This window comes from Carassius auratus, unplaced genomic scaffold (assembly GCF_003368295.1).
Source record: "Carassius auratus strain Wakin unplaced genomic scaffold, ASM336829v1 scaf_tig00217328, whole genome shotgun sequence".
In the NCBI taxonomy this organism is placed as follows: Eukaryota; Metazoa; Chordata; class Actinopteri; order Cypriniformes; family Cyprinidae; genus Carassius; species Carassius auratus.
Window position 1 is genome coordinate 214490 of NW_020529006.1, and position 21169 is coordinate 235658.

A 21169-nucleotide genomic window follows, 5' to 3' on the forward strand; every position below is an offset into this window, starting at 1 on the left:
AAACTTATATTTTCTACTTAGCATTTTAATTTCACTTCATTGCTGTTTTATTGTATTATATGTCTTGTATAGTTCTTTTGTGTTTCCTCTTACTTTTAATTTTATTTTACATTGTTCAGCACTTTGGATAGCTTTGCTATGTTTAATGTGCTTCATAAATAACATTTCCTTACATACCAAATTTTTTTGACACAAATAAATGCACACCCCTAGTGGACACTGATGTTATATAAAGTTATGAGACATTGTTCAGAAGCCGTTTTATTGATGAAATTGTGCAGTTGGGATGTACAATCATAATTATTTCATGCTAATTCTAGTAATAAGTAGGGATGGGTACCAAAACCCGGTATTAAACTGGCCCCGGGGCAAAATTATGAAAGACCGTAGTATCAGTTAGATCTGACAGTACCGGTTCTGCTTTCGGTACTGAAAAAAAAAAAAAAAAAAAGTACTATGTATTTTTGCTTAATAATGTTGTCGTGCACATTTAATCTCGCCAAACATTTCTAATGTGCGATCATATTAAGACGTTTGTCCATGAGATCTGTGTGAACACTCTCATGCACTGTCTGTCAGTCACACACACACACACACACACACCACAACGAGCGCACGCACATGCATTAACTGTACGTAAACTCCTGTTTAATAATAAAGAGTGACGATGGCGAAAAGATTTGATTAATGTTATCATGCACATTTTATCTTACCAAACATTTCTAATTTGCGATATTATTAAGACGTTTGTCTGTGAGATCTGCAAGAACTCGCATGCGCGCCGCGGAGGCTGTCTGTCAGTTACACACACACACAAACAAGAACGATACACACATAACAGTACGAAAACACCCGCTTAATACAAAGAGTGACGATGGTGGAGAGAGCAAAACGTTCCAAAGTGTGGTTATACTTCACTAGAGTTAATGCTGACAACCCTCGTTGTCATAAGTGCAAAACAACATTTGCATGTAAGGGCACAAACACAAGCCATCTATCAAAGCAAAAGTGCATTATGTGTATCGACTGCCTAGCTAGCTCGTCTCTGGTTGTTGCCCCATCTACGTCAGGTATGTATGCTAAAATCATGTTGAATCAACGTTGTTCATGTCATTTAAAATAAATGTAAAATCTCCCTGGTTTGCTAACATTACGTAGAAATTCTGTTGATTTCTTTTGGAAAAAATGAGAATGAAATCAACATATTTTCTACTTGTTTTTAAAATTCCAAATAAGGAAAAATCAGTATGTAAATGTAAACATTTATTTGGCTAACTTAAATGCACAGCACCTCAACTTAGTTTACAAAATAGCCAATTGCCATATTCTGCAACCTTTTTATCATTTATATATATATATATATATATTTTTTTTTTTTTTAAGCTGCAGCTACTATGAACCAACCAACTCCTCCTAACACCTCTGGTCCAAGACAAGCCCATTATTAATTTTACATAAAAAAATAAAGCAATGTTAATTCTGTTCTCAACTTGTTCTTAAAAACACACACACACACACACACACAACACAAAGTACCGATAAGAATACCATTAAAGTACTGGACCGTTAAGCAGTATCGGTAAGAGTAGTAATACCGTTAAAACCTTAACGATACCCATCCCTAGTAATAAGAGGATGGAATGATCAGGTTTACTCATGCTCTGCAGTGCAATGAACCGAGGCACACCTGTCACAATCATCAAAATAGCTTTTATTATTTGATTTCCTGATAAAATAGACAGAATATTTTCAAATTTATATATATCTGAAACTGTGAGTTTCAAGTAATTTCCAGACATGAAGTGTTTTTTTTTTTTTGTATATATGCATACAAAACTGAAAGCCCAGTACAAATATGTTTACAAATAACGTTACAAATACCGTTACACCCCTAATTAAAGTATCACAAACACAACGTACAGCCAGTCTTCCAGGTAAAGATGATTTCGGATGCAGTAGTTCTTCCCCTACATTTCATTCTGCCCTCACTGTGCATGTTCTCTTTTGGTAGACACATGTGTTTGGTTCAGAAAGATGGATGACCCCCATCATCTCTTATCTGTTAGTGCTTGGTCTGTGTGTTTACTAACAAAAATCAATACACCATTACATAAAGAGCCTAATTAATGGAGATAACATTGCAGCCAAACACACACACACACACACACACACACACACAAAATCACATGCCGCGTCATATCAATCATATCATATCACACCTCAAAAAAAAAAAAAAAAATTATTTTGCAACTTAAGCTAGATTTAGAGTAGTTTAAGAGTTAAACTGGCTCACTCTTTAGTATCAAAATATTTACAGTGTGAAACTGTATAATGACAATCACCATCATCTTCACCATAATCATACAGCTGAGGAAGAGAGTTCAATAATGCTTAAAGTACTGTGTGTGCCTTCTTTGTTAACTGATTGCCACTTTGAACTCTGATCGAATCAGCCGTATAAAACTCATGACAGCCCGACCGCTCTATGCAACTCGATAGAGAGAGATTTTAATTAAGTAACAGCAGCAAACACACACACAAAAATATACACGCGGCTGTGCACACTCATGCCATCTCCCCTATACCACTAGTTACCAAATACAAACTTTTTTGGTTCTGAAAGAAGCATTTATTTAGAAATCATACATAACTTCTTATCAGCAAAAGCTGAAACGCTTGCACACTACACAGGGCTCTTTCACTACTAAAATATTTTGTTGTAAAAAAAATAAAATAAAACCTGTCTACATCTGTTCTTACATGATAATATTCTACATTCCATAAGATCTTTTAATAAATAAATTTTCCATGAAGCACTTTATAGCATAATATGACTGGGGTCTAGGGGTGGGCGATTGACATATCGTATATATCGATATATTGTTTATATTTAATTCTGATTCCGCCACTTTGCTTTTTTGCCTTCTCTGTGCTGTGCTCGCCCCCTTGCCTCCTTGACATTGTTCCCCTTCCCCTCGCGTGTTGTCTCAGTGAACATGGCGTCATCCACAACCAGCATGTAGGCTACAGAACTAGTCAAAAAAAAAAAAAAAAAAGGACAAGTGGCTCCATTATATGGAGATACCTCGGTTTTAAGGCGTCGGGCGAACAGCAGGCAGATGTCTACTGTAGGGCCTATGATTTCCGTGATGCAGAAAAGGTGGACGGAATCGTGGAATCCAGTCATAAAAATGGAATTTACAGTTTAATGAAGAATTTCACTTAATTTGTCAAATTTTGAATGAATTAATCTAACGTAGGTCATTGCACTCACATCAAATCATGATATGGACTAATATCTGTAAATATTAAGCAGTAAAAAGTTTATTTAAATATGAATACTGCATGTTCTGCATGTCTGTGCTAATGAATGGCGCAGAACCGTCTGACCGCATTTACTCAAATCAAACGGTCAGATGCTCAGCAGCATAAATGGCTGCCCACTGCTCCGGGTGTGTGTTCACACTGTGTGTGTGTGTTCACTGCTCTGTGTGTGTGCACTTTGGATGGGTTAAATGCAGAGCACAAATTCTGAGTATGGGTCACCATGCTTGGCTGAATGTCACGTCACTTTCACTTTCACTGTCACTTTCACTGATGTCACGGTTCGGTACGTTTTAGATATAGCAAATTGTAAAAACATCTCAACTTTTCAGAATGTCGCAAGCGCACCGTGGGTCATGTGACAAGAACTAACCAATCAGATTCATCCTTTCCGTAACAACGTTGAAAGCTCAGCCAAGATGAAGGAACGTTTTTAGGCACGATGTGTCATTGCTAGCTGCCCTGCAATTTTCCTTTTCGAAAAAGTGGTTCACAAATGAAAAGCTACATGACAATTTCTCGGTAGCAACGTGGTAACATCGTTTTTTATAACAGTTAAACTTTCAGCTACTAGATTAGCTATTAGATATGCTGCTCCCAAACGCTGTAAGGATATCAACTAAAATACTTGCTCTACAATGGCATTCTGGAATTAGCAATGGGAGCTTATATGAGATGTGTAAGAAATTAGTTTCACACGTTATCAATTAATCCTTAAATAATAATTTTCATTTATATTGACAATTTATTTCCCTCAAATTTGATTGGCCAAGTAGCACTACTATATAATATAGATACAGATATTTAAATATATATAAAATAATACAGAGTGTAACAGCACTGGGTGGTCTCACTATTGAATTTGGCTGGTTGTGATTTTAGAGTTTCAAAGTTACATTACATTAATTAATTTAGCAGACGCTTTTATCCAAAGTGACTTAAAAATGAGGACAACGGAAGCAATAAAAAAAAAAAAAAAAAAAAAAAGAACAATGATTTGCAAAGGCTATAAAAGGATCACAGGGAACTACACTAACCTTTTCCACTGGTGGCACTTGCGCGACTAACTTTTTCACTTACTGGTGCAAAACATGATTTGGTTGCACAATTTTTTTTTATAGTAAGCCGCTCTGGATAATAATGAAACTGTAATGCATTCAGATGTGCTTTTTATTTTGCTTCATCATACAGTGTCATTGCTGTATGATTTTTGTTTGTTGGATACATCTGGAAAAGTCAAGACCCTTAAGGGGGGTGAAATGCTCGTTTTCACTCAATATCCTGTTAATCTTGAGTACCTATAGAGTAGTACTGCACCCTTCATAACTCCAAAAAGTCTTTATTTTTATTATATTTATAAGAGAAAGACGTCTGTACCGATTTTTCCCGGAAAAACACGAGCGCCTAGAGGCGTGACGTGTGGGCGGAGCTAAAGAATCACGAGCGCCAGTAGGCTTTCGCGTTGAGAGCATTTGGAAGCTGTGACAAAGATCCAGAGGCTGAAATTTAACAAGAGCAGCATCAGCAAATGCGTCTCTATGTGGTATGTACTGAAACTATATATTTGCTTAGCGGTTTTGCAAAATGACTAAGTTCCACTTTATGTCGTCTTTTTTGCAGGGAACAAACAAAAACACTTGCACAACTCCGTTGATGCTCTGTAAAAATAAACTCCATCCACTGGTCCCTTGATGCTGTTTCTCTTTTGGTAATCTGTGCAGGGTTGTCTTGCCCTGGCAACCAAAAACACACTTCTTTTGTGACTTTTCGCGACGCTCTCGCTCTGATCAGTGAAATGTTTGTGCTCAGCCTCGCTATACGGGAGCGCGCGCTCTTCCGGCAGAAGTGCCTTAGGACCCATATAAGGAAATTCCGCTCCATCTAACGTCACACAGAGCCATACTCGAAAAAAACTTTCCGAAACTTGTGACAAACCGGAAGAGGTTTTTTTGGAACAAAAATACTCCTTCAAACGTACAACTTAATTTGTGAAACTTTGTCCATGTTTAGCATGGGAATCCAACTCTTTAACAGTGTAAAAAACTCAGTATGCATGAAATAGCATTTCACCCCCCCTTTAAGAAGTGAGGTCATACAACCCTGAAAAACACCAGTGTGAAGGGATGTGTTAACGATGTGAGTGTGAGCAGGTACAATGGCAGGAGAAATGGCTTGAAAAAGATGAGATGGAATACGATCAAGTGGACAAGTAGTAGGATGATCGGAAAGGATGAGTTTAGAGATTTCTGCCACAGAAAGTGGAAAGAAGGATGTAAACGAGTGTATGTTTGCTGGTAATACGTTTTTGACAGTTTTTGGTGTGGCAAATTGTGCACTGAGGTTTGTAATTTTATTAATGAAGAATGTGGCAAAGTCGTCAGCTGCTAGAGTTGATGAAGGAGTGGGAGGAGGAGAAGGACAAAGGAGGGAGAATGCTTTTAAAGAGCATGTGAGAGTTGAAGAGAGCAGCAATCGGTATACATTAAGGTGAGTAGGATTTTGATTTGCACCATACTCTTTCTGCATATTCCATACTCATTTTCTTCTTGCGCACAGCTTTCAAAAGTATACTCATCCACAGATAAGCACGGACAGATGAGCTTGACACATGCACAGTACCACAGGGTACACGGCTGTCCACGGCCCTTTAGATGAGAAAAATAAATGTAATGCTGATGGTGCGCGGACAGCCGAAGTATACTTTGACCTTGACGTGATCGGTAACTGGATGGTTTTTTGCCTAATTGCAACTCTCTGTTCTGGACTTGCACAGACTCTGTTGCAATCCAATAATTTTCCAAAATGTAATTTATGTAAAAATATGAAGTCTGTTAATACCTGTTAACACAGCCCAGAGATGCTGAAGACGGATGCACAGAGAAAAATACTGTAGCAGGCAGATCACTCACGGTTCATGATACACAATCTATAGGGTTTCGGAGGGGAACTGACTGTTTTCTGAAAAGTTTACGGGGTATTTTCTTTTCATCTCGTCTCTGTTTAGTTCATATTAAAGCAGTGTTTCAGTGCAGCTTTGTTTACAGCCGCAACCAAGGAAACATTGTATCTGGTCTGTATCTGGTGCTCCAGAGGAGCCTCCTGCAGTCAGAAAGTGAATATGCATCTCATTCAGAGCTTCTGCTGTTTGTTTCATTCAGGTTTGTAGTATAATTTCACAAAGTTTGTCAGAAAATTCTGTTTTTGCTTTAAATTGGGTTATTATTAACCTGTTAGCCTGCATCCTGACGTAGGCATCCTTAACACCCCTCAATTCACACGTGTCAGTGTTCATAAAAAATGAAATGGTACAAATTTATTCTTGACAAACTATATAACATTATCAAGATCAATAAGCACGAGTATGAGTTATTCCATAATGGACACATACAATTGTGTCCGTGAAGAACTGAAACGTAAACAAAGCAATTATGATCCATATTACAATGTTATTGCTTCGTTGGACTAAACGTGCTCCATGAGATGTCGTTCAGTGGACCCTTACCTCTTAACTAAACCGGGAATCACAGCTGTGGATGTGTTTATGACTCATTATTACGATGGATCTGGTATGTGGGTCAAAGACGTTAAGATGTTCGCATCAAAAGAAATGTACAAAAGTGATTTTGTGTCCATAGAAAGCACATTTAAGTAAAATGTCTACTTTTAATGTTTCAAATAAGTTTTTGGAGAATAAAATGTCAAAATTTGGTTGAAATAATGTTACACTGTCATTCAGTGTAACACAATATTTATGCAAAAATTCAAACAACATGCTTATTCTTACGTGTACATATTAAAATATCTAAAAGAATAATGGGGCATACTAAATTTTATTGCGTTTTAAATTAGTAAAAAATTCTGGTCCCACTTTATATTAGGTGGCCTTAACTACTATGTACTTACATAAAAAAATAAGTACAATGTACTTATTGTGTTCATATTGTATTGTAAAACACTTTTGCTGCTATTGAGGTGGGATAGGGGTAAGGTTAGGGAGAGGGTTGGAGGTATGGGTAAGTTTAAGGGTGGGTTAAGGTGTAAAGTATGGGTCAACAGTGTATTTATAAATGCAATTACAGAAATTAAATACAGATGTAATTACATGTAGTTTTTTAAAAAAAAATAAGTACAATGTAAAAACATGTATGTACACAATAAGTACATTGTACTAAATTATTAAATAAAATGTAAGTACATAGTAGTTAAGGCCACTTAATATAAAGTGGGTCCAAAATTCTTACTGACAAATAGGCAAAACCTAGGATAGTGGCAAATGTTAAAAATGTCAAATTACAACTCATTAGAATTTGGGGTGAAAGTAATTAGTCTTTTAATATGTCATTAATTTATTTATTTTTGTAAATATGCCTGACAAGATTGTTACACTGAATGACATTTTACTGGGTGTCTTCTGTTAATCAGGGTAAATGTATGATATTTATTTTTTGCTCAGAAAAACAAAAACAAAATTGCAATTAAATAAAACAGAAAACTTTTTGCATTTGCAACTACAACAGTTTAAAGCAGTATTACACTTTTTTTTATGCTTAAACTCTTTTTCGTCTTTGACCCATGTACAGCGTTTCCATTGTTCATGTTTTTTTTATGTGTACTGCTTACACAAATGTAGCAAATACAGTCTTTATAAGCTTTCCATAGATCTTTAAAATAATACATAGTTTTGTCAAGATTAAATTTGTCCTGTATCATTTAGTCTATTCGTAAACACTGAAATGTGCGAGTTTAAAAAAATGTTTAGTTAAAATAAACTAATTCTGTTTCTAATAGTATGTTGCTCAAAAACAAAATATATTGTGTCCAGAGGATTTTGCTTTTTTTTTTACCCATTCATTTAAAAATAACACATTTTAGAGCTGTGACAAATTCTGTGAAACCGTGGTATTTTTGCTTAAGGTTATCATACAGTCAAAATCTCATACTGGTCCATGCCTAGGTTCAACACTCTTCAGCAATAAAAAACAACAACAATGAAGCACAATTGTTAGTTTATCTAAAGTCATTTTTGCTTATTAGTATAGTTGAACTGGATCATCAAAGGTCAGCAGCAAAGACATTAGTTAATAAAATGGGATTAGATACATTTGTGTTATTTAACATATTTAATTATTGCAGGTTTAAGTCATATTCTGAATTTGCATTTCACGGTTTTAATAAATTTTGACGAATACTAAATCTGTTTTTTGCAAGTAGGATGAATTCATGCACAATCATATTTAGTCTACAACTACATCATGTTCACACAGTGCACACAATGCCTCTGTAGTTCTGATTTCTCCCAATATGGGGACAAGAGACTCAATAAATGGGAAAACAAAATAGCTTGTGTTACTTTATTGAAAAACGTTTTTGCACCTTTAACATCATACATACAGTACAGACCAAAAGTTTGGACACACCTTCTCATTCAAAGAGTCATTGTCCTGTTGAAAAATAAATGATGGTCCAACTAAACGCAAACCGGATGGAATAGCATGCCGCTGCAAGACGCTGTGGTGGCCAGAACCAGGCATGTAGAGTCCATCCGTTCACCTTTTCTGCGTCGCACAAAGACACGGTGGTTGGAACCAAAGATCTCAAATTTGGACTCATCAGACCAAAGCACAGATTTCCACTGGTCTAATGTCCATTCCTTGTGTTCTTTAGACCAAACAAGTCTCTTCTGCTTGTTGCCTTTCTTTAGCAGTGGTTTCCTAGCAGATATTCTACCATGAAGGCCTGATTCAACACAGTCTCCTCTTAACAGTTGTTCTAGAGATGTGTCTGCTGCTAGAACCCCGTGTGCCATTGACCTGGTCTCTAATCTGAGCTGCTGTTAACCTGCGATTTCTGAGGCTGGTGACTCGGATGAACTTATTCCTCCACAGCAGAGGTGACTCTTGGTCTTCCTTTCCTGGGGCGGTCCGCATGTGAGCCAGTTTCTTTGTAGCGCTTGGTGGTTATTGTGACTGCACTTGGGGACACTTTCAAAGTTTTCCCAATTTTTCGGACTGACTGACCTTCATTTCTTAAAGTAATGATAGCCACTCGTTTTCCTGTACTTAGCTGCTTTTTTCTTGCCATAATACAAATTCTAACAGTCTATTCAGTAGGACTATTAGCTGTATATCCACACAACACAACTGATGGTCCCAACCCCATTTATAAGGCAAGAAATTACACTTATTAAAAATGACAGGGCAGACCTGTGAAGTGAAAGCCAACCCCAGCCAAAAAAGGAAAGAATCAAGTGGCCCAAAATGAGTGAAGGGAAGGAGTGGTCCATGTTGGATGAAGATCTGGACAAAGTGCTTGCAGCAGTTCAAGCTGGATCATCAGAAAGAAAGGTGGGATTTACTGACAGCCTTCACCTATAATGTGGCAAAGGAACGCTTTGGAACAGTGCCAAGGAAAGAGAATAAAGCAAGACCCGAGAATCAGGAAAACAGAAGAGAAAGAAAGATCAAACAACTTTAGGAAGGAGATCAAAACCCTGAGGAAGGAATTCAAGCAGCTCATCAGAATAAGAAGAGCTGAGAGGTTCAAGAAGAAGCGTAAGAAGCAGGAAGCTGCTCGAGTCCAGTTTATAAAGGATTCTTACCACTTCACCAAATCACTTCTGGGGGAGGCGAGGTCTGGGACTCTAAAAAGTTCCAAAGATGTGGTGGAGCAGTCTGTTGAGGAGGCATTCAGTGACCCTACAAGAGACGATGCCCTGGATGGAAATCATCGACCCACCCACAAAATCCCTAAGCATAGAGTGTCCATCATGGAGAGAGGTTCAAGAGGTAGTCAAGCACGCTCCAGGTCCCAGCGGTATACCGTACAAAGTACACAAAAAAATGCCCCAAGCTCCTCCAAAGGCTATGGAAGCTTATGCAGGTAATTTGGTCCAAGGGAACCATTCCAACAAGCTGGAGAAGGGCGGAAGGGTGCTTTGTACCTAAAGAACAGGGATCCACACAGATCAGCCAGTTTCGAACTATTTCCCAACTAAGCGTGGAGGGAAAGATTTTATTTGCCGTGCTTGCAAAGAGAATGAGTGCTTACATGACCCAGAATGCATGTATTAACACCTCTATCCAGAAGGGTGGTGTCGAAGGGTTTTCCGGATACTTGGAGCATACAGGGGTACTCAGCCAACTTATCCAAGAAGCAAAGGAGAAGAAAGGCAGCCTAACAGTTGTCTTGAGTGACTTTGCAAACGCATATGGGTCTATTCCCCATAACTTGATCCAAGTCGCTTTGGACTACTAACATATCCCATATAACATCCAGAGTATGATAACCAGCTACCTGAGAGACATCAAACTACAATTCCAGTCTGCTAAATTCATGAAAAAGTGGCAGCCGGTGGAGAAGGGGATAGTGCCAGGATGCACAAGTGCTGGATCTACCAACATGGCCTGCTCCCGAGACTCATGTGAGTATGTGAGGTGCTTCTATCCACTGTAGAAGCAATGGAGAGGAAGTTCAACAAGCACCTTAGAAGATGGTTGGGAATACCCCTGGGCTTTACATCCTTGGGGCTCTACATGAGGTCAGACCAGCTCCAGCTTCCCCTGTCACCAGAGAAGCAGGAGTCAGGACAAAATCTGGCTGCAAGTGGGCCGCCAGCACAGCAATAAACCAGGCAGAATGTTCCCTTATGACCAAAGATATCATCGGAAATCCTTGCATTGGAAGACAGGGTATAGGAACAGCATATTTTCAGCAGTGGTCAAAGTCCCCCCCTAGGGAGATAAGAACCATGATCTTGGATGAAGTCTGAAACCTTGAGGAAGAAGCGAGAAGAGCAAAATCCATCGAGCTCGCAACCCAAGGCGCCTGGACGAGGTGGAACCTCCCTAAGAGAGCAATCACATGGAGTGAACTGTGGTGGTATGTCTTCAGTATGTCTTTTCTACTCCAAGCAATTTACGACACCTTGCAAACCCCAGTCAACTTGCACAAATGGGGGATGAGAGAGGGCCCACTGTGCAGGTTGTGTGGTGGGAAAAGAACAATGGCCCACATTCTGTCAGGTTGTAAGACCACTTTGACATAGGGGAGATATAGGTCGTGCCATGACAAGGTGTTGGCAGAGCTTGCAGACATCCTGGAGCAAGAAAGGAGGAAGAAACAGCTAGCCAAAGAAAGACCACTGTTGAGCAGCATTGCCTTTGTGAAAGAGGGCCAAAGACCTATCGTCCACAGCCAAGCCAGGCAGAATCTCCTGTAGTCAGCCCAGGGATGGGAAATGGAGGTTGATCTCGGCAGGAAACTCCACTTCCCCGAGGTAGTATTGTCCACAACTCTAAAGCCTGACATCATCATGTCGTCTCCAGGGGGAGAGAAGATCATTATGGTGGAGTTAATGGTGCCGTGTATTGCACCACCAAGTGGCAAACCTGCACTTTTTTTTATTTGACCAAAGATTGAGTTCATACACCAGTTCATAAAGAGTTTGGTGAAGATGTCACATTCCATTCAAGAGTTACACTTCAATAAACATTTGGCATACTGTTTCCCATGAAAATTTAACACCGACAACAGAACATTACTAGAGTTATTAGAGATTAAGGTTGTCTATGTAGATTATTTATGCAATGAATATAGTGTTAAACATTCAGTATTAAGTGTTTGAAATATGTTCTTAAAGGCAAAGTAAAACAGTACATTATTGTCTTAGGCCTGTAATTGACTGATTATTGTGTTTATATACGAGTAATAAGCCTGTGGAAATACTTAACCCTTGTGCGGCCCTCATTTGGGAGTCACACTCAGGGTCTTCACGGTCATAAGTGACCGGACACCTAAAATGTAACTTTTTTGCCCCCCAGTAAAATCAGTGGAATATATTTTTATTCAATAATATTTTTTTATTTTTTATTTTGTATTTTGAGAAAATTTTAAGGTATTAATTCATATTTATGCAATAATTATGAACAATTTTTCTCATAGAAAATAGTACATAATTTTTTTTTCTAATTTTTCTAAATTATTTTCGAATTAATGTTGTATTTCAGATTAAACCAGAGACTAGGCCTTTCAAATACATTTTTTTTGAAGATTTTTTAGCGCCACCTGGTCAGAGCAAAGAAAGAAAAACATGTAAGTGCATGGTGCAATCACTTATTACCAGTATAGGAATCTATAGAGAGGCTTGTGAATTCCCTTATTGTTTTTAGACATAATTGCTTACTCATATTAAGTAGTGGACTTGAATATATATTAATACATTCTAAAGAGTACTTTTTGTATATTTTTTTATATTTCTTCTGTTATAAATAATGATTTCATGCATTATTTGCATTAAAGTTTTTGCATTATGATTGCAATCAAACCTGAACATATTGTTCAGTGGCACAGAGCTCCTGCAAAAAAATAAAAAATAAGAATCCTCAGAATGGTGCAAAGGACCAAGTCTGAGTTTCTAAGTGCACTGACAAACCCAAGAGGCAGCGCTTGCTTCTCATCGCTGTTTTACAGACAGCAGGTCATAGGTGTGTGCGTGTGTGTGTGTATGTGATTATTTAGAGTGTCATACCTTCACTGCTGTTAGATTTTCTCTGCATTATGACTGAATTATTGAATGGATTTCACATTCTCAAAACTTTGCTCTGTGTTACAGACACAGTAGTTCATAGGTGTCTATGTGTAAGTATGTGTGTGTGTGTGTGTGTGTGTTTGTGTGTGTGTGTGTGTGTGCATCTGTGTGTGATTGGATGTGTCAATATCACACTCTTGATGTTTTATAGTGTTATCCCTTCACTGCTGTGCACTTTTTTTCAGTTTTGTGATCGATTTGTAGATTGTGTACACAAATATTCTCTGAATTGTTGTATTTTTGTCTATTTCCCATTCATTTCCTATGGACGGTCATTTTTGACCGAAGACCATGAGTGTTACTATTTTTTTTACGCCCACTTAGACTGTTCGAATCATGCCCTCAATTTTTTTGTGTGTTCACACCCCAAATGCCATGAAGGTCACCGCATTTAATATCATTCCGATGAAGCTGTGATTTTTAACATTTCAAAACGTAAAATATTCCGGTCAGAAATGACCGAAGACCGCTGTTATATTACTGTTGAAAATGTTGAATTATAGTTGACAGTTTGACTAGTTATATACTATTTGTATAGTTATATACTATTTATATACTATTTGTATACTATTTGTATAGTTAAATAATTTGCTAGTGACTAACAGGCAAAAAGAATGTCTGAGTAGAAACTTACATTGTGACCCTTTTTTAATAATTTTCTGCAAGTGGTATATCTTGGTTTACATTTGGACTTTGGATGTGATCTTAGGCTCGAAAAGGTTGGTGACCATTGCGCTAGGAAGTGCATTACTACTGTGCCTCTCGTTCTACACCAGTACAAAAACATGCACGTGTTGCACAAGTTTAGCTGTTTTGCACGTTTCAGATACAAAAATTAATAAAAAAAAAATATCTTCTATGTGTGAAAAATATCACAGGAGATTTATAACAAGTGGTTCCCTGCATTATTACAGCAAAGCACCTAATTACAGTACTAATTCGCTGCAATGGAGCAGCTCTAATTTTATTAAATTACACATGATGAACCATAGAGCAAAAAAATTTACAAAGAAATTAACAAAAACTTGTAAAATACATTTTAATATGCATAAACATAGCTCTCTCTCCACCTTCAATACCACGACTTAGGTGCCCTTGAGCAAGGCATCGAACCCCCAACTGCTCCCCGGGCGCCGCAGCATAAATGGCTGCCCACTGCTCCGGGTGTGTGCTCACAGTGTGTGTGTGTGTGTGTGTTCACTGCTCTGTGTGTGTGCATTTCGGATGGGTTAAATGCAGAGCACAAATTCTGAGTATGGGTCACCATACTTGGCTGAATGTCACTTTCACTTTCACTCATAATTAAGTGTGAAAATAACCAAAGGGTATACAGTCAAACCAAAAATTATTCAGAGACCAGATATCATTTTTTATATTTTTTTTACTATTGGGTGCAGGACACTTTAGCTAATTTATGTAAGTAAGGATAGCAAAATAAACTGTGACAAAAATTCTTCAAACATTGGAAACAGTAAAACTGATACAATTTTGGGACCAAAAATTATTCAGACCAAGTTTGGAAAAAAAAAAAAATTTAAGTTCAGGTTTGCATGAACCTGTATGTCAGCATGCCCAGGAGACTACAGACAGTCATTAATGCTAAGGTGTTGCCTGACTAAATATTGAAAGTTGTGGAAATACTATAAATAGCGGAAATAGCTGTCTCAATAATTTTTGGTTGATCGTAATCTATTACATACCTTTCTATCAAAGTTATATAACATTATCAAGATGAATTTGTTCTGACACAGTTTAACTATGAGTTCTTGTCATATTTTATTATGCTCTTCTAAACTATAGAGAATTAACTGTGATAACGTGAAATGTTGAATGTGTCTGAATAAATTTTGTTTTGACTATGTTTTAACAGAGTAGCGAGCAATACTACTACTACGATCTGACAAAGTTTCAGCTCTCTAGGCCTTACGGTTTGGGCTGCACGATCAGTTTTAGAGAAGAGGAGTAATAATTTAAAAAATGTAATAAAATCCTAACAATTACAATATGGTTTCAGCACTGCATGCTTGAAACCCTAATAATAAAATGTATGCATATTTTGACTAGTTTTAAAAGGCCAAATAGTATTAAAAAAAAATTACATTTAACAAACATATTTAATTAATCTATCGTAGTTAATGTGATCTTCGCAAATACCAGACAAATGACCCACAATGTTATGACATAGACTGACATCTAAATCAGTTGCCATGAGCAGACATTGACAAATCACGTGTAAGAATCTATTGCAGAGAATACATTAAGAAGTACGTGTCTGAACCACTAACAGGATTTAAAAGGAAATTTGTGGACCACTTCAACCATGACACACTTAAACAGAACTACTAATCAACAAAAGAACCAACAATTCTATGATCAACAATTATATGATTTTTTTTTAGCTATTCCGCTTTGTGCTGTTACAGATTAAGATGTGGTGTCTTACCTCTGTGTAGTCAAAATCTGAGAGCGGAGCTATACTTTTGATGTACTCTGCTCTAGGCTGATTGGACGGGTTGGCAATTGACACCGGGGGCGTTAAGGTGCTCATAGCAGATACTATCGTCTGAAATATGGAAACAGTGGTGTTAAAGCAAGCTGAATGTGGGATAAATTAAATCACAGTAACCACCAAAACACAACTCCTAGAGATAAACCAATTTAAATTTACAAAAAAGACTTACGACAATTGCGTCCTTGACATTTTTCCGAATATCCAATATTTTTTGCTTCTTTTCTCTGAACAGAGTAGAAAGAAAATAGGACACAAGTGGCATTAAAGAATAAATAATAATCTCTAAATAAAGAGTGTAAAAATAAATTATCCATAATTCACTAATGTGACGATAGTAGTACTCAAAGTCTGATCGAATCAATCCATTTATTATCTAACCGTTCTTTCTGCCATGAGATAAGGCCAAAGGATACTTCTCTAGGTAAACAACAGAAAACATTAGACTACATGCGCCAGAAATGCCGTCTGGGTACGCAGTTCATAAATGATGCTGAAAATGCTGCACACCTATCCCAAAAATGTTGTGGGGTTTCTTCTTTGAGACTCAAAGAATTTTTCATGCGTCGATGACTCAAAAATAAGGCCCAAAATGCTACACACGCCTATGATAACCAAAAATACTGTACAAGTAGGCTGCTCACGAGGTTTAACGTTAGCGACAAGCCATTGAAACGCACCCAACGCAGAGGCATCTGTCAACATTCTAACATAAATGCAGCATCCTTTATAATAAACACAGTAAAGGCCCGGTGTCAGTAAATAACGCTAAATAAACACACACTCACTCTGCGTTAAAGCCGTTGACGTGCAGAATCCGCATCTGTTTGACTATAGTGCTCTTCCCGGATTCCCCTGCGCCTTAAAAAGCATAGAAAAAAAGACATACAATGGTGCATAGTTGAAATATGATCATTTCAGGGCCATGGAGAAATTATCCATGATGATGATGATGATGATGAAGATGTAACGTTATCCACATGTCTGATCGAAGTTTGCTGACACACACACACACACACACACACACATACATACATACATACATACACACATATATATACATACACATATATATGTATGTGTATGTGTGTGTGTGTGTGTATGTATTGGTTATACAATCCCGTCTTACCTAATAAGAGAAGGCGGTGTGTGGCTTTGTACGCCTGTCTCTCTTTCTGTAACTGTTTCTCGATCTTTTTATTCGCCTCTCGTTGCGCCTTCTCGTCGATGCGCTGATCTTCTGTCTTGCTGTTACCCAAACATCCCATGTTCAAAATCCTCTCTCTCCCAAAATACACAGTAAATAATAATAATATCTAAAATGTGTCCTGTAATGATGATTTTTAAGTGTAGCGAACTGAAAAAAGGGCGAGAAATCCGTGCGGCACGAGGAAAAAAAAGGTTTCGTTTTGCCTCCTTTACACACACGAGCGACAGATTCAGTCGGATTTTCACGACAAATTCATGATCAATATTTAAAAATCAGAGAAGCGACTGAAACTCTGATCATCTGCTTCTCTCTTCCCTCGCTATTTTTTGCTGTGATGTGTCTGTGTTTCGGTGTCTTTAACTCAGCACTGCCTCTCTCTGCACTAACAGGAAGTGACACTCCACACTCAACCTACTGATCCCAGGTCAGCGTCTCATATCATCACTAAACTTACCTCACTGCATTTAAAGCTTATGCAATCACTTCATCATTAAAAAGTCGTAATTTATAAGTGAGTTTGTTACAGATCATCTTCTGTAGCTACTTAACAATACAACATAATTATACCATTTTTATATGATCAAATATCACATTATTTTTGCCAACAGAAATTGTAATTAAAATAGTAATAAATTAAATTACAACATATAAATCATGTGACATCTTGCCTCCACCTGATATGTTTTATATTAAAAAATAAAAAAAAAATTATTCCTGAGTACATTATTCATCACAAATTTGACTGCCAGGGTGTTATTTTGTGTTTACATGCAAATATAATGAATGTCATGCAAACTAAGTTTTTGCTTTGCATAACATTGTCAAACCACTGTCCACAGCTCAAAAAAAAAAAAAAAAAACAGCTACATATTGGTCAAATGTAAGCCCTATGTCGTAATAAAAAGGAGGCTAGTAAGTAAAATGGAATTATTCATGCAATTCAAAATATAGAAATAAACTTTTTTGATGGCAGTATTACCCACTTATTGTTCCTGATGCAGCATTAGTCAAATATAAAGATTAATGAAGCATGTTGAATTGAAGCTTTCAAGTTGGCAAATACTTTCTTATAACTAATGTAACTTTACTGCCTGTTAATGGCTTCAAAAGCAAGCACATACACTGTGATATATGTTCTGAATGTTTGGAGGATGATACTTATCACACCAGGATACACAGAAATAAAAAATGCCTTGAACAATGGGAAGATTTTTAAATGTAAAATATATGAAAATAAGATGCAAAATTCATCTTAAAGGTTTCCAAGGTCATGAATAGTGACCAGTTAATGCAAAGTATGGGTACTGACACGTTTTAATATTTGTTTGTAGAATGAAAACTCAATACTAAATAAAGAGCCTGAGTCAAAATGCGTCTCCCCCTGGTGGACATTAGGGAGCAAGGGCACAAAGTCCGGCAGGTAGCCCTGCTCAACATAGCTACAACATAGATGACATATCAAATGTTTAACCTGAGAAAATGTATAATTTTAAGGGAAAAATAAGCTGATTTAAAATTTCATGGCATCAACACATCTCAAAAAAGTTAGAACAAGACCATGTTTACCACTGTGTGACATCCCCTCTTCTTTTTATAAAAGTCTGCAAATGCCTGGGGACTGAGGAGGAAGACGATTTCAGCATAGTGCATCCGCCAAGTGTTGCGCCAATAGTAGTGTACACCAACCATAACCCGTAAATTGTTCTTGAGCACATGTCCAATGCAAGTCAACGCCTTTTGAGGTGGTCTCTCACTGTACAAGAGTTTAATCTTGACATCCGCTACAAAAAAGGCTCCGAAAATGTTGTTGCGGATGCGCTGTCTAGCTCATAAATGGTTTAACAATTCATGATTAAAATAACCTTCGAACATTTTTTTTCCAGTAATGTAACTGAATTGGTGACTTGTTTATTATAAATAACTATTGTTATTTATAATCTTAACGGTGGGGGTGTTATGTCCTGTGACATAGACTTGTGGTTGTATTGTACTGGTGAATGTGTTCTTTTCTTTTATCTCTCTTTTTCATGCAGCACTCCAAATCGTCCGCAGTTGATGTTAATTTGCTGGAGCATGGCTTTTCTGTTGGCAGTCTAAAACACACACATATAAGCAGCACACTCACGCCAACTCTCTGCGAAGTCTTGTTTAGTTCTGTCTAGAATTTCCGAGCGTTTTTCCTGTGTTTGTTCTTCCCGTGTTTGATTTTGATTCTTTGCCGTCTGCTCCGACCTCTGCTTGTGACTGTTATTGATTCTGGATATGTGTTTTCTCTACTTCCTGTTGGCATTTCTGTAGCTAATCGTTGCTCCGTGTAGCTGTTTTTATTTTATTTTTTCTCTAGAATCTTTATCTTACTATCACTCTCTGTTTTTTTTAAGTGGTAAAATATAACTTAATTCACACCATATTTCTGATATTATCGATCAATCTTATCAGATTAACTTTGATCGTTCACTTGTATTTTATATCCATGAATGCAGTACACCTGCAAAGCGTTAGCACTCGTTAGCTTGTCATTAGCATTTTCTTTTCTCCTCTCCTCTCTCTCGCTTCAGTTTTTCACAATTTCATCAAACAACCGCAGTAAGAATATTTCATCAAGCACGGTAAGTAATGGCTTCTCCTGCTATCGTTATTTGCACCTCTTGCCACATGTATAGTTTATCTATCTCTGTCGCTGATGAGGGATTCACATGTGATAAATGCAGGGAAATAGTTAGGCTAAAAGAGAAGATTTCAGGGTAACACTTTAGAATAAGGTTCCATTAGTTAATGTTAGTTAATGTATTAATTAACATGAACAAACAATGAATAATACATTTATTACTGTATTTATTCATCTTCGTTAATGTTAGTTAATGAAAATACAGTTATTCATTGTTAGTTCATGGTAATTCACAGTGCATTAACTAATGTTAACAAGCACAACTTTTGATTTAAATAATGCATTAGTAAATGTTGAAATTAACATGAACTAAGACTTATAAATGCTGTAGAAGGATTGTTCTTGCTTAGTTCATGTTAACGAAAGTAGTTAACTAACATTAACTAATGGAACCTTATTCTAAAGTGTTACCGATTTCAGAATTAGAGAGACACATCCAAACTTTAATTGAGGACAGTAAGAATGTTAGGGCTCTAGATACGGCTTTGGATGCGTCTAGCTCAGGGATTCCTGTACATTGTTCGGTTCCGGAAACAGAGCCCCTGCAGCAGGGCAACTGGGTGAAGGTGAGGCAGCGTAGTCGTGGGTCAAAATACCGCTCTTCTGTTCCGATCAAAACATTAAACAGGTTCTCCCCACTCAGAGAAGCACCCACTGAGAAACCTGATGAAAGTGCTCTAGTTATTGGTGATTCTATTGTACGGAACGAGAATATAGAGACACCAGCCACCATAGTCAAATGTTTACCGGGAGCCATAGCACCTGACATCTTGGCAAATTTGAAAGTGCTGGCTAATGCTAAACGTAAATACAGTAAGATTGTTATTCATGCCGGCGCAAATGATGTTCGACTTCGCCAGTCGGAGATCACTAAAAATAACATTAAAGAGGTGTGTGAACTTGCAAGCACGATGTCAGACACTGTAATATGCTCTGGTCCCCTCCCTGCTTACCGTGGTGACGAGATGCATAGCAGATTGTCATCACTCAATGGCTGGATGTGTAAGTGGTTCCCACAGAATAACATGGGATTCATAGACAATTGGACGAGCTTTTGGGGCAGACCTGACCTGTTGAAAAGAGATGGTCTTCATCCCTCCTGGGGTGGCGCCACTCTTCTCTCTAGAAATATGGCAAATAGTCTTAGTGTTTATACTTGACTAACTGGGGCCCAGGTCAGGAAGCAGACAGACTGGCTAAACCGACCATCTGCTAGCTGCCTCCCGTCACAGAGGTCAGTTAATTCTCAGCACACAGAGACTTTCACCTAGATATCACACTATAGAGACTGTGTCTGTTCCCCGAACTAGAAAAGACAAAAAACGTCCAAACCAAGTTAAGATTAAGAATTTAATTGAGGTTCAACAAATAAAAAACAGAAGCAATATGGATAAACAAATGATAAAGCTTGGCTTATTGAATATCAGATCCCTTTCTATGAAAACACTTTTTGTAAATAATATGATCACTGATCAATATAGATGTCCTCTGTTTAAAAGAAATCTGGCTAAAACCTGATGATTACATTATTTTAAATGAGTCCACCCCCCAAGATTACTGTTATAAACATGAGCCACGTCTAAAAGGCAAAGGTGGAGGTGTTGCTTCAATTTATAACAACATTTTCAGGATTTCTCAGAGGGCAGGCTTCAAGTATAACTTGTTTGAAGTAATGGTGCTTCATGTAACATTATCCAGAGAAACAAATGTTAATGATAGACCGATGTTGTAAATAAAATACCCACTCCCAGAAATTATAGGCGTCCAACTGCTCCATTTTAATTTGAGGAACCGGTCATCCAGTCCGGTGTTGAAAGTGTCCTTTAGGGCAACATAATTATATCCCATCCCCTCAGCTAGGGACCAGAACAT

The 21169-nt window shown here is 37.5% G+C and overlaps 1 protein-coding gene across 3 annotated transcripts in view; it reads right to left on the minus strand.

Annotated features, from left to right (window-relative positions):
• The window catches only part of gnal (guanine nucleotide binding protein (G protein), alpha activating activity polypeptide, olfactory type), a 194932-nt gene extending 177901 nt beyond the window's left edge, over nucleotides 1–17031 (minus strand). The window contains exons 1-4 of one of the 3 annotated variants that reach the window (XM_026265285.1): nucleotides 16549–17028; nucleotides 16208–16280; nucleotides 15592–15646; nucleotides 15354–15473 (exon numbers count right to left, since the gene is read on the minus strand). In XM_026265285.1, coding sequence (XP_026121070.1) covers nucleotides 15354–15473; nucleotides 15592–15646; nucleotides 16208–16280; nucleotides 16549–16687 — 387 coding nt within the window. In that variant the 5' untranslated portion in view covers nucleotides 16688–17028. Of the gene's footprint in view, nucleotides 1–15353; nucleotides 15474–15591; nucleotides 15647–16207; nucleotides 16281–16548 lie in introns of those variants that run through there. The other 2 variants (XM_026265286.1, XM_026265287.1) reach the window with 2 other exon arrangements.
• Between the last annotated feature and the right edge of the window lie 4138 nt (nucleotides 17032–21169).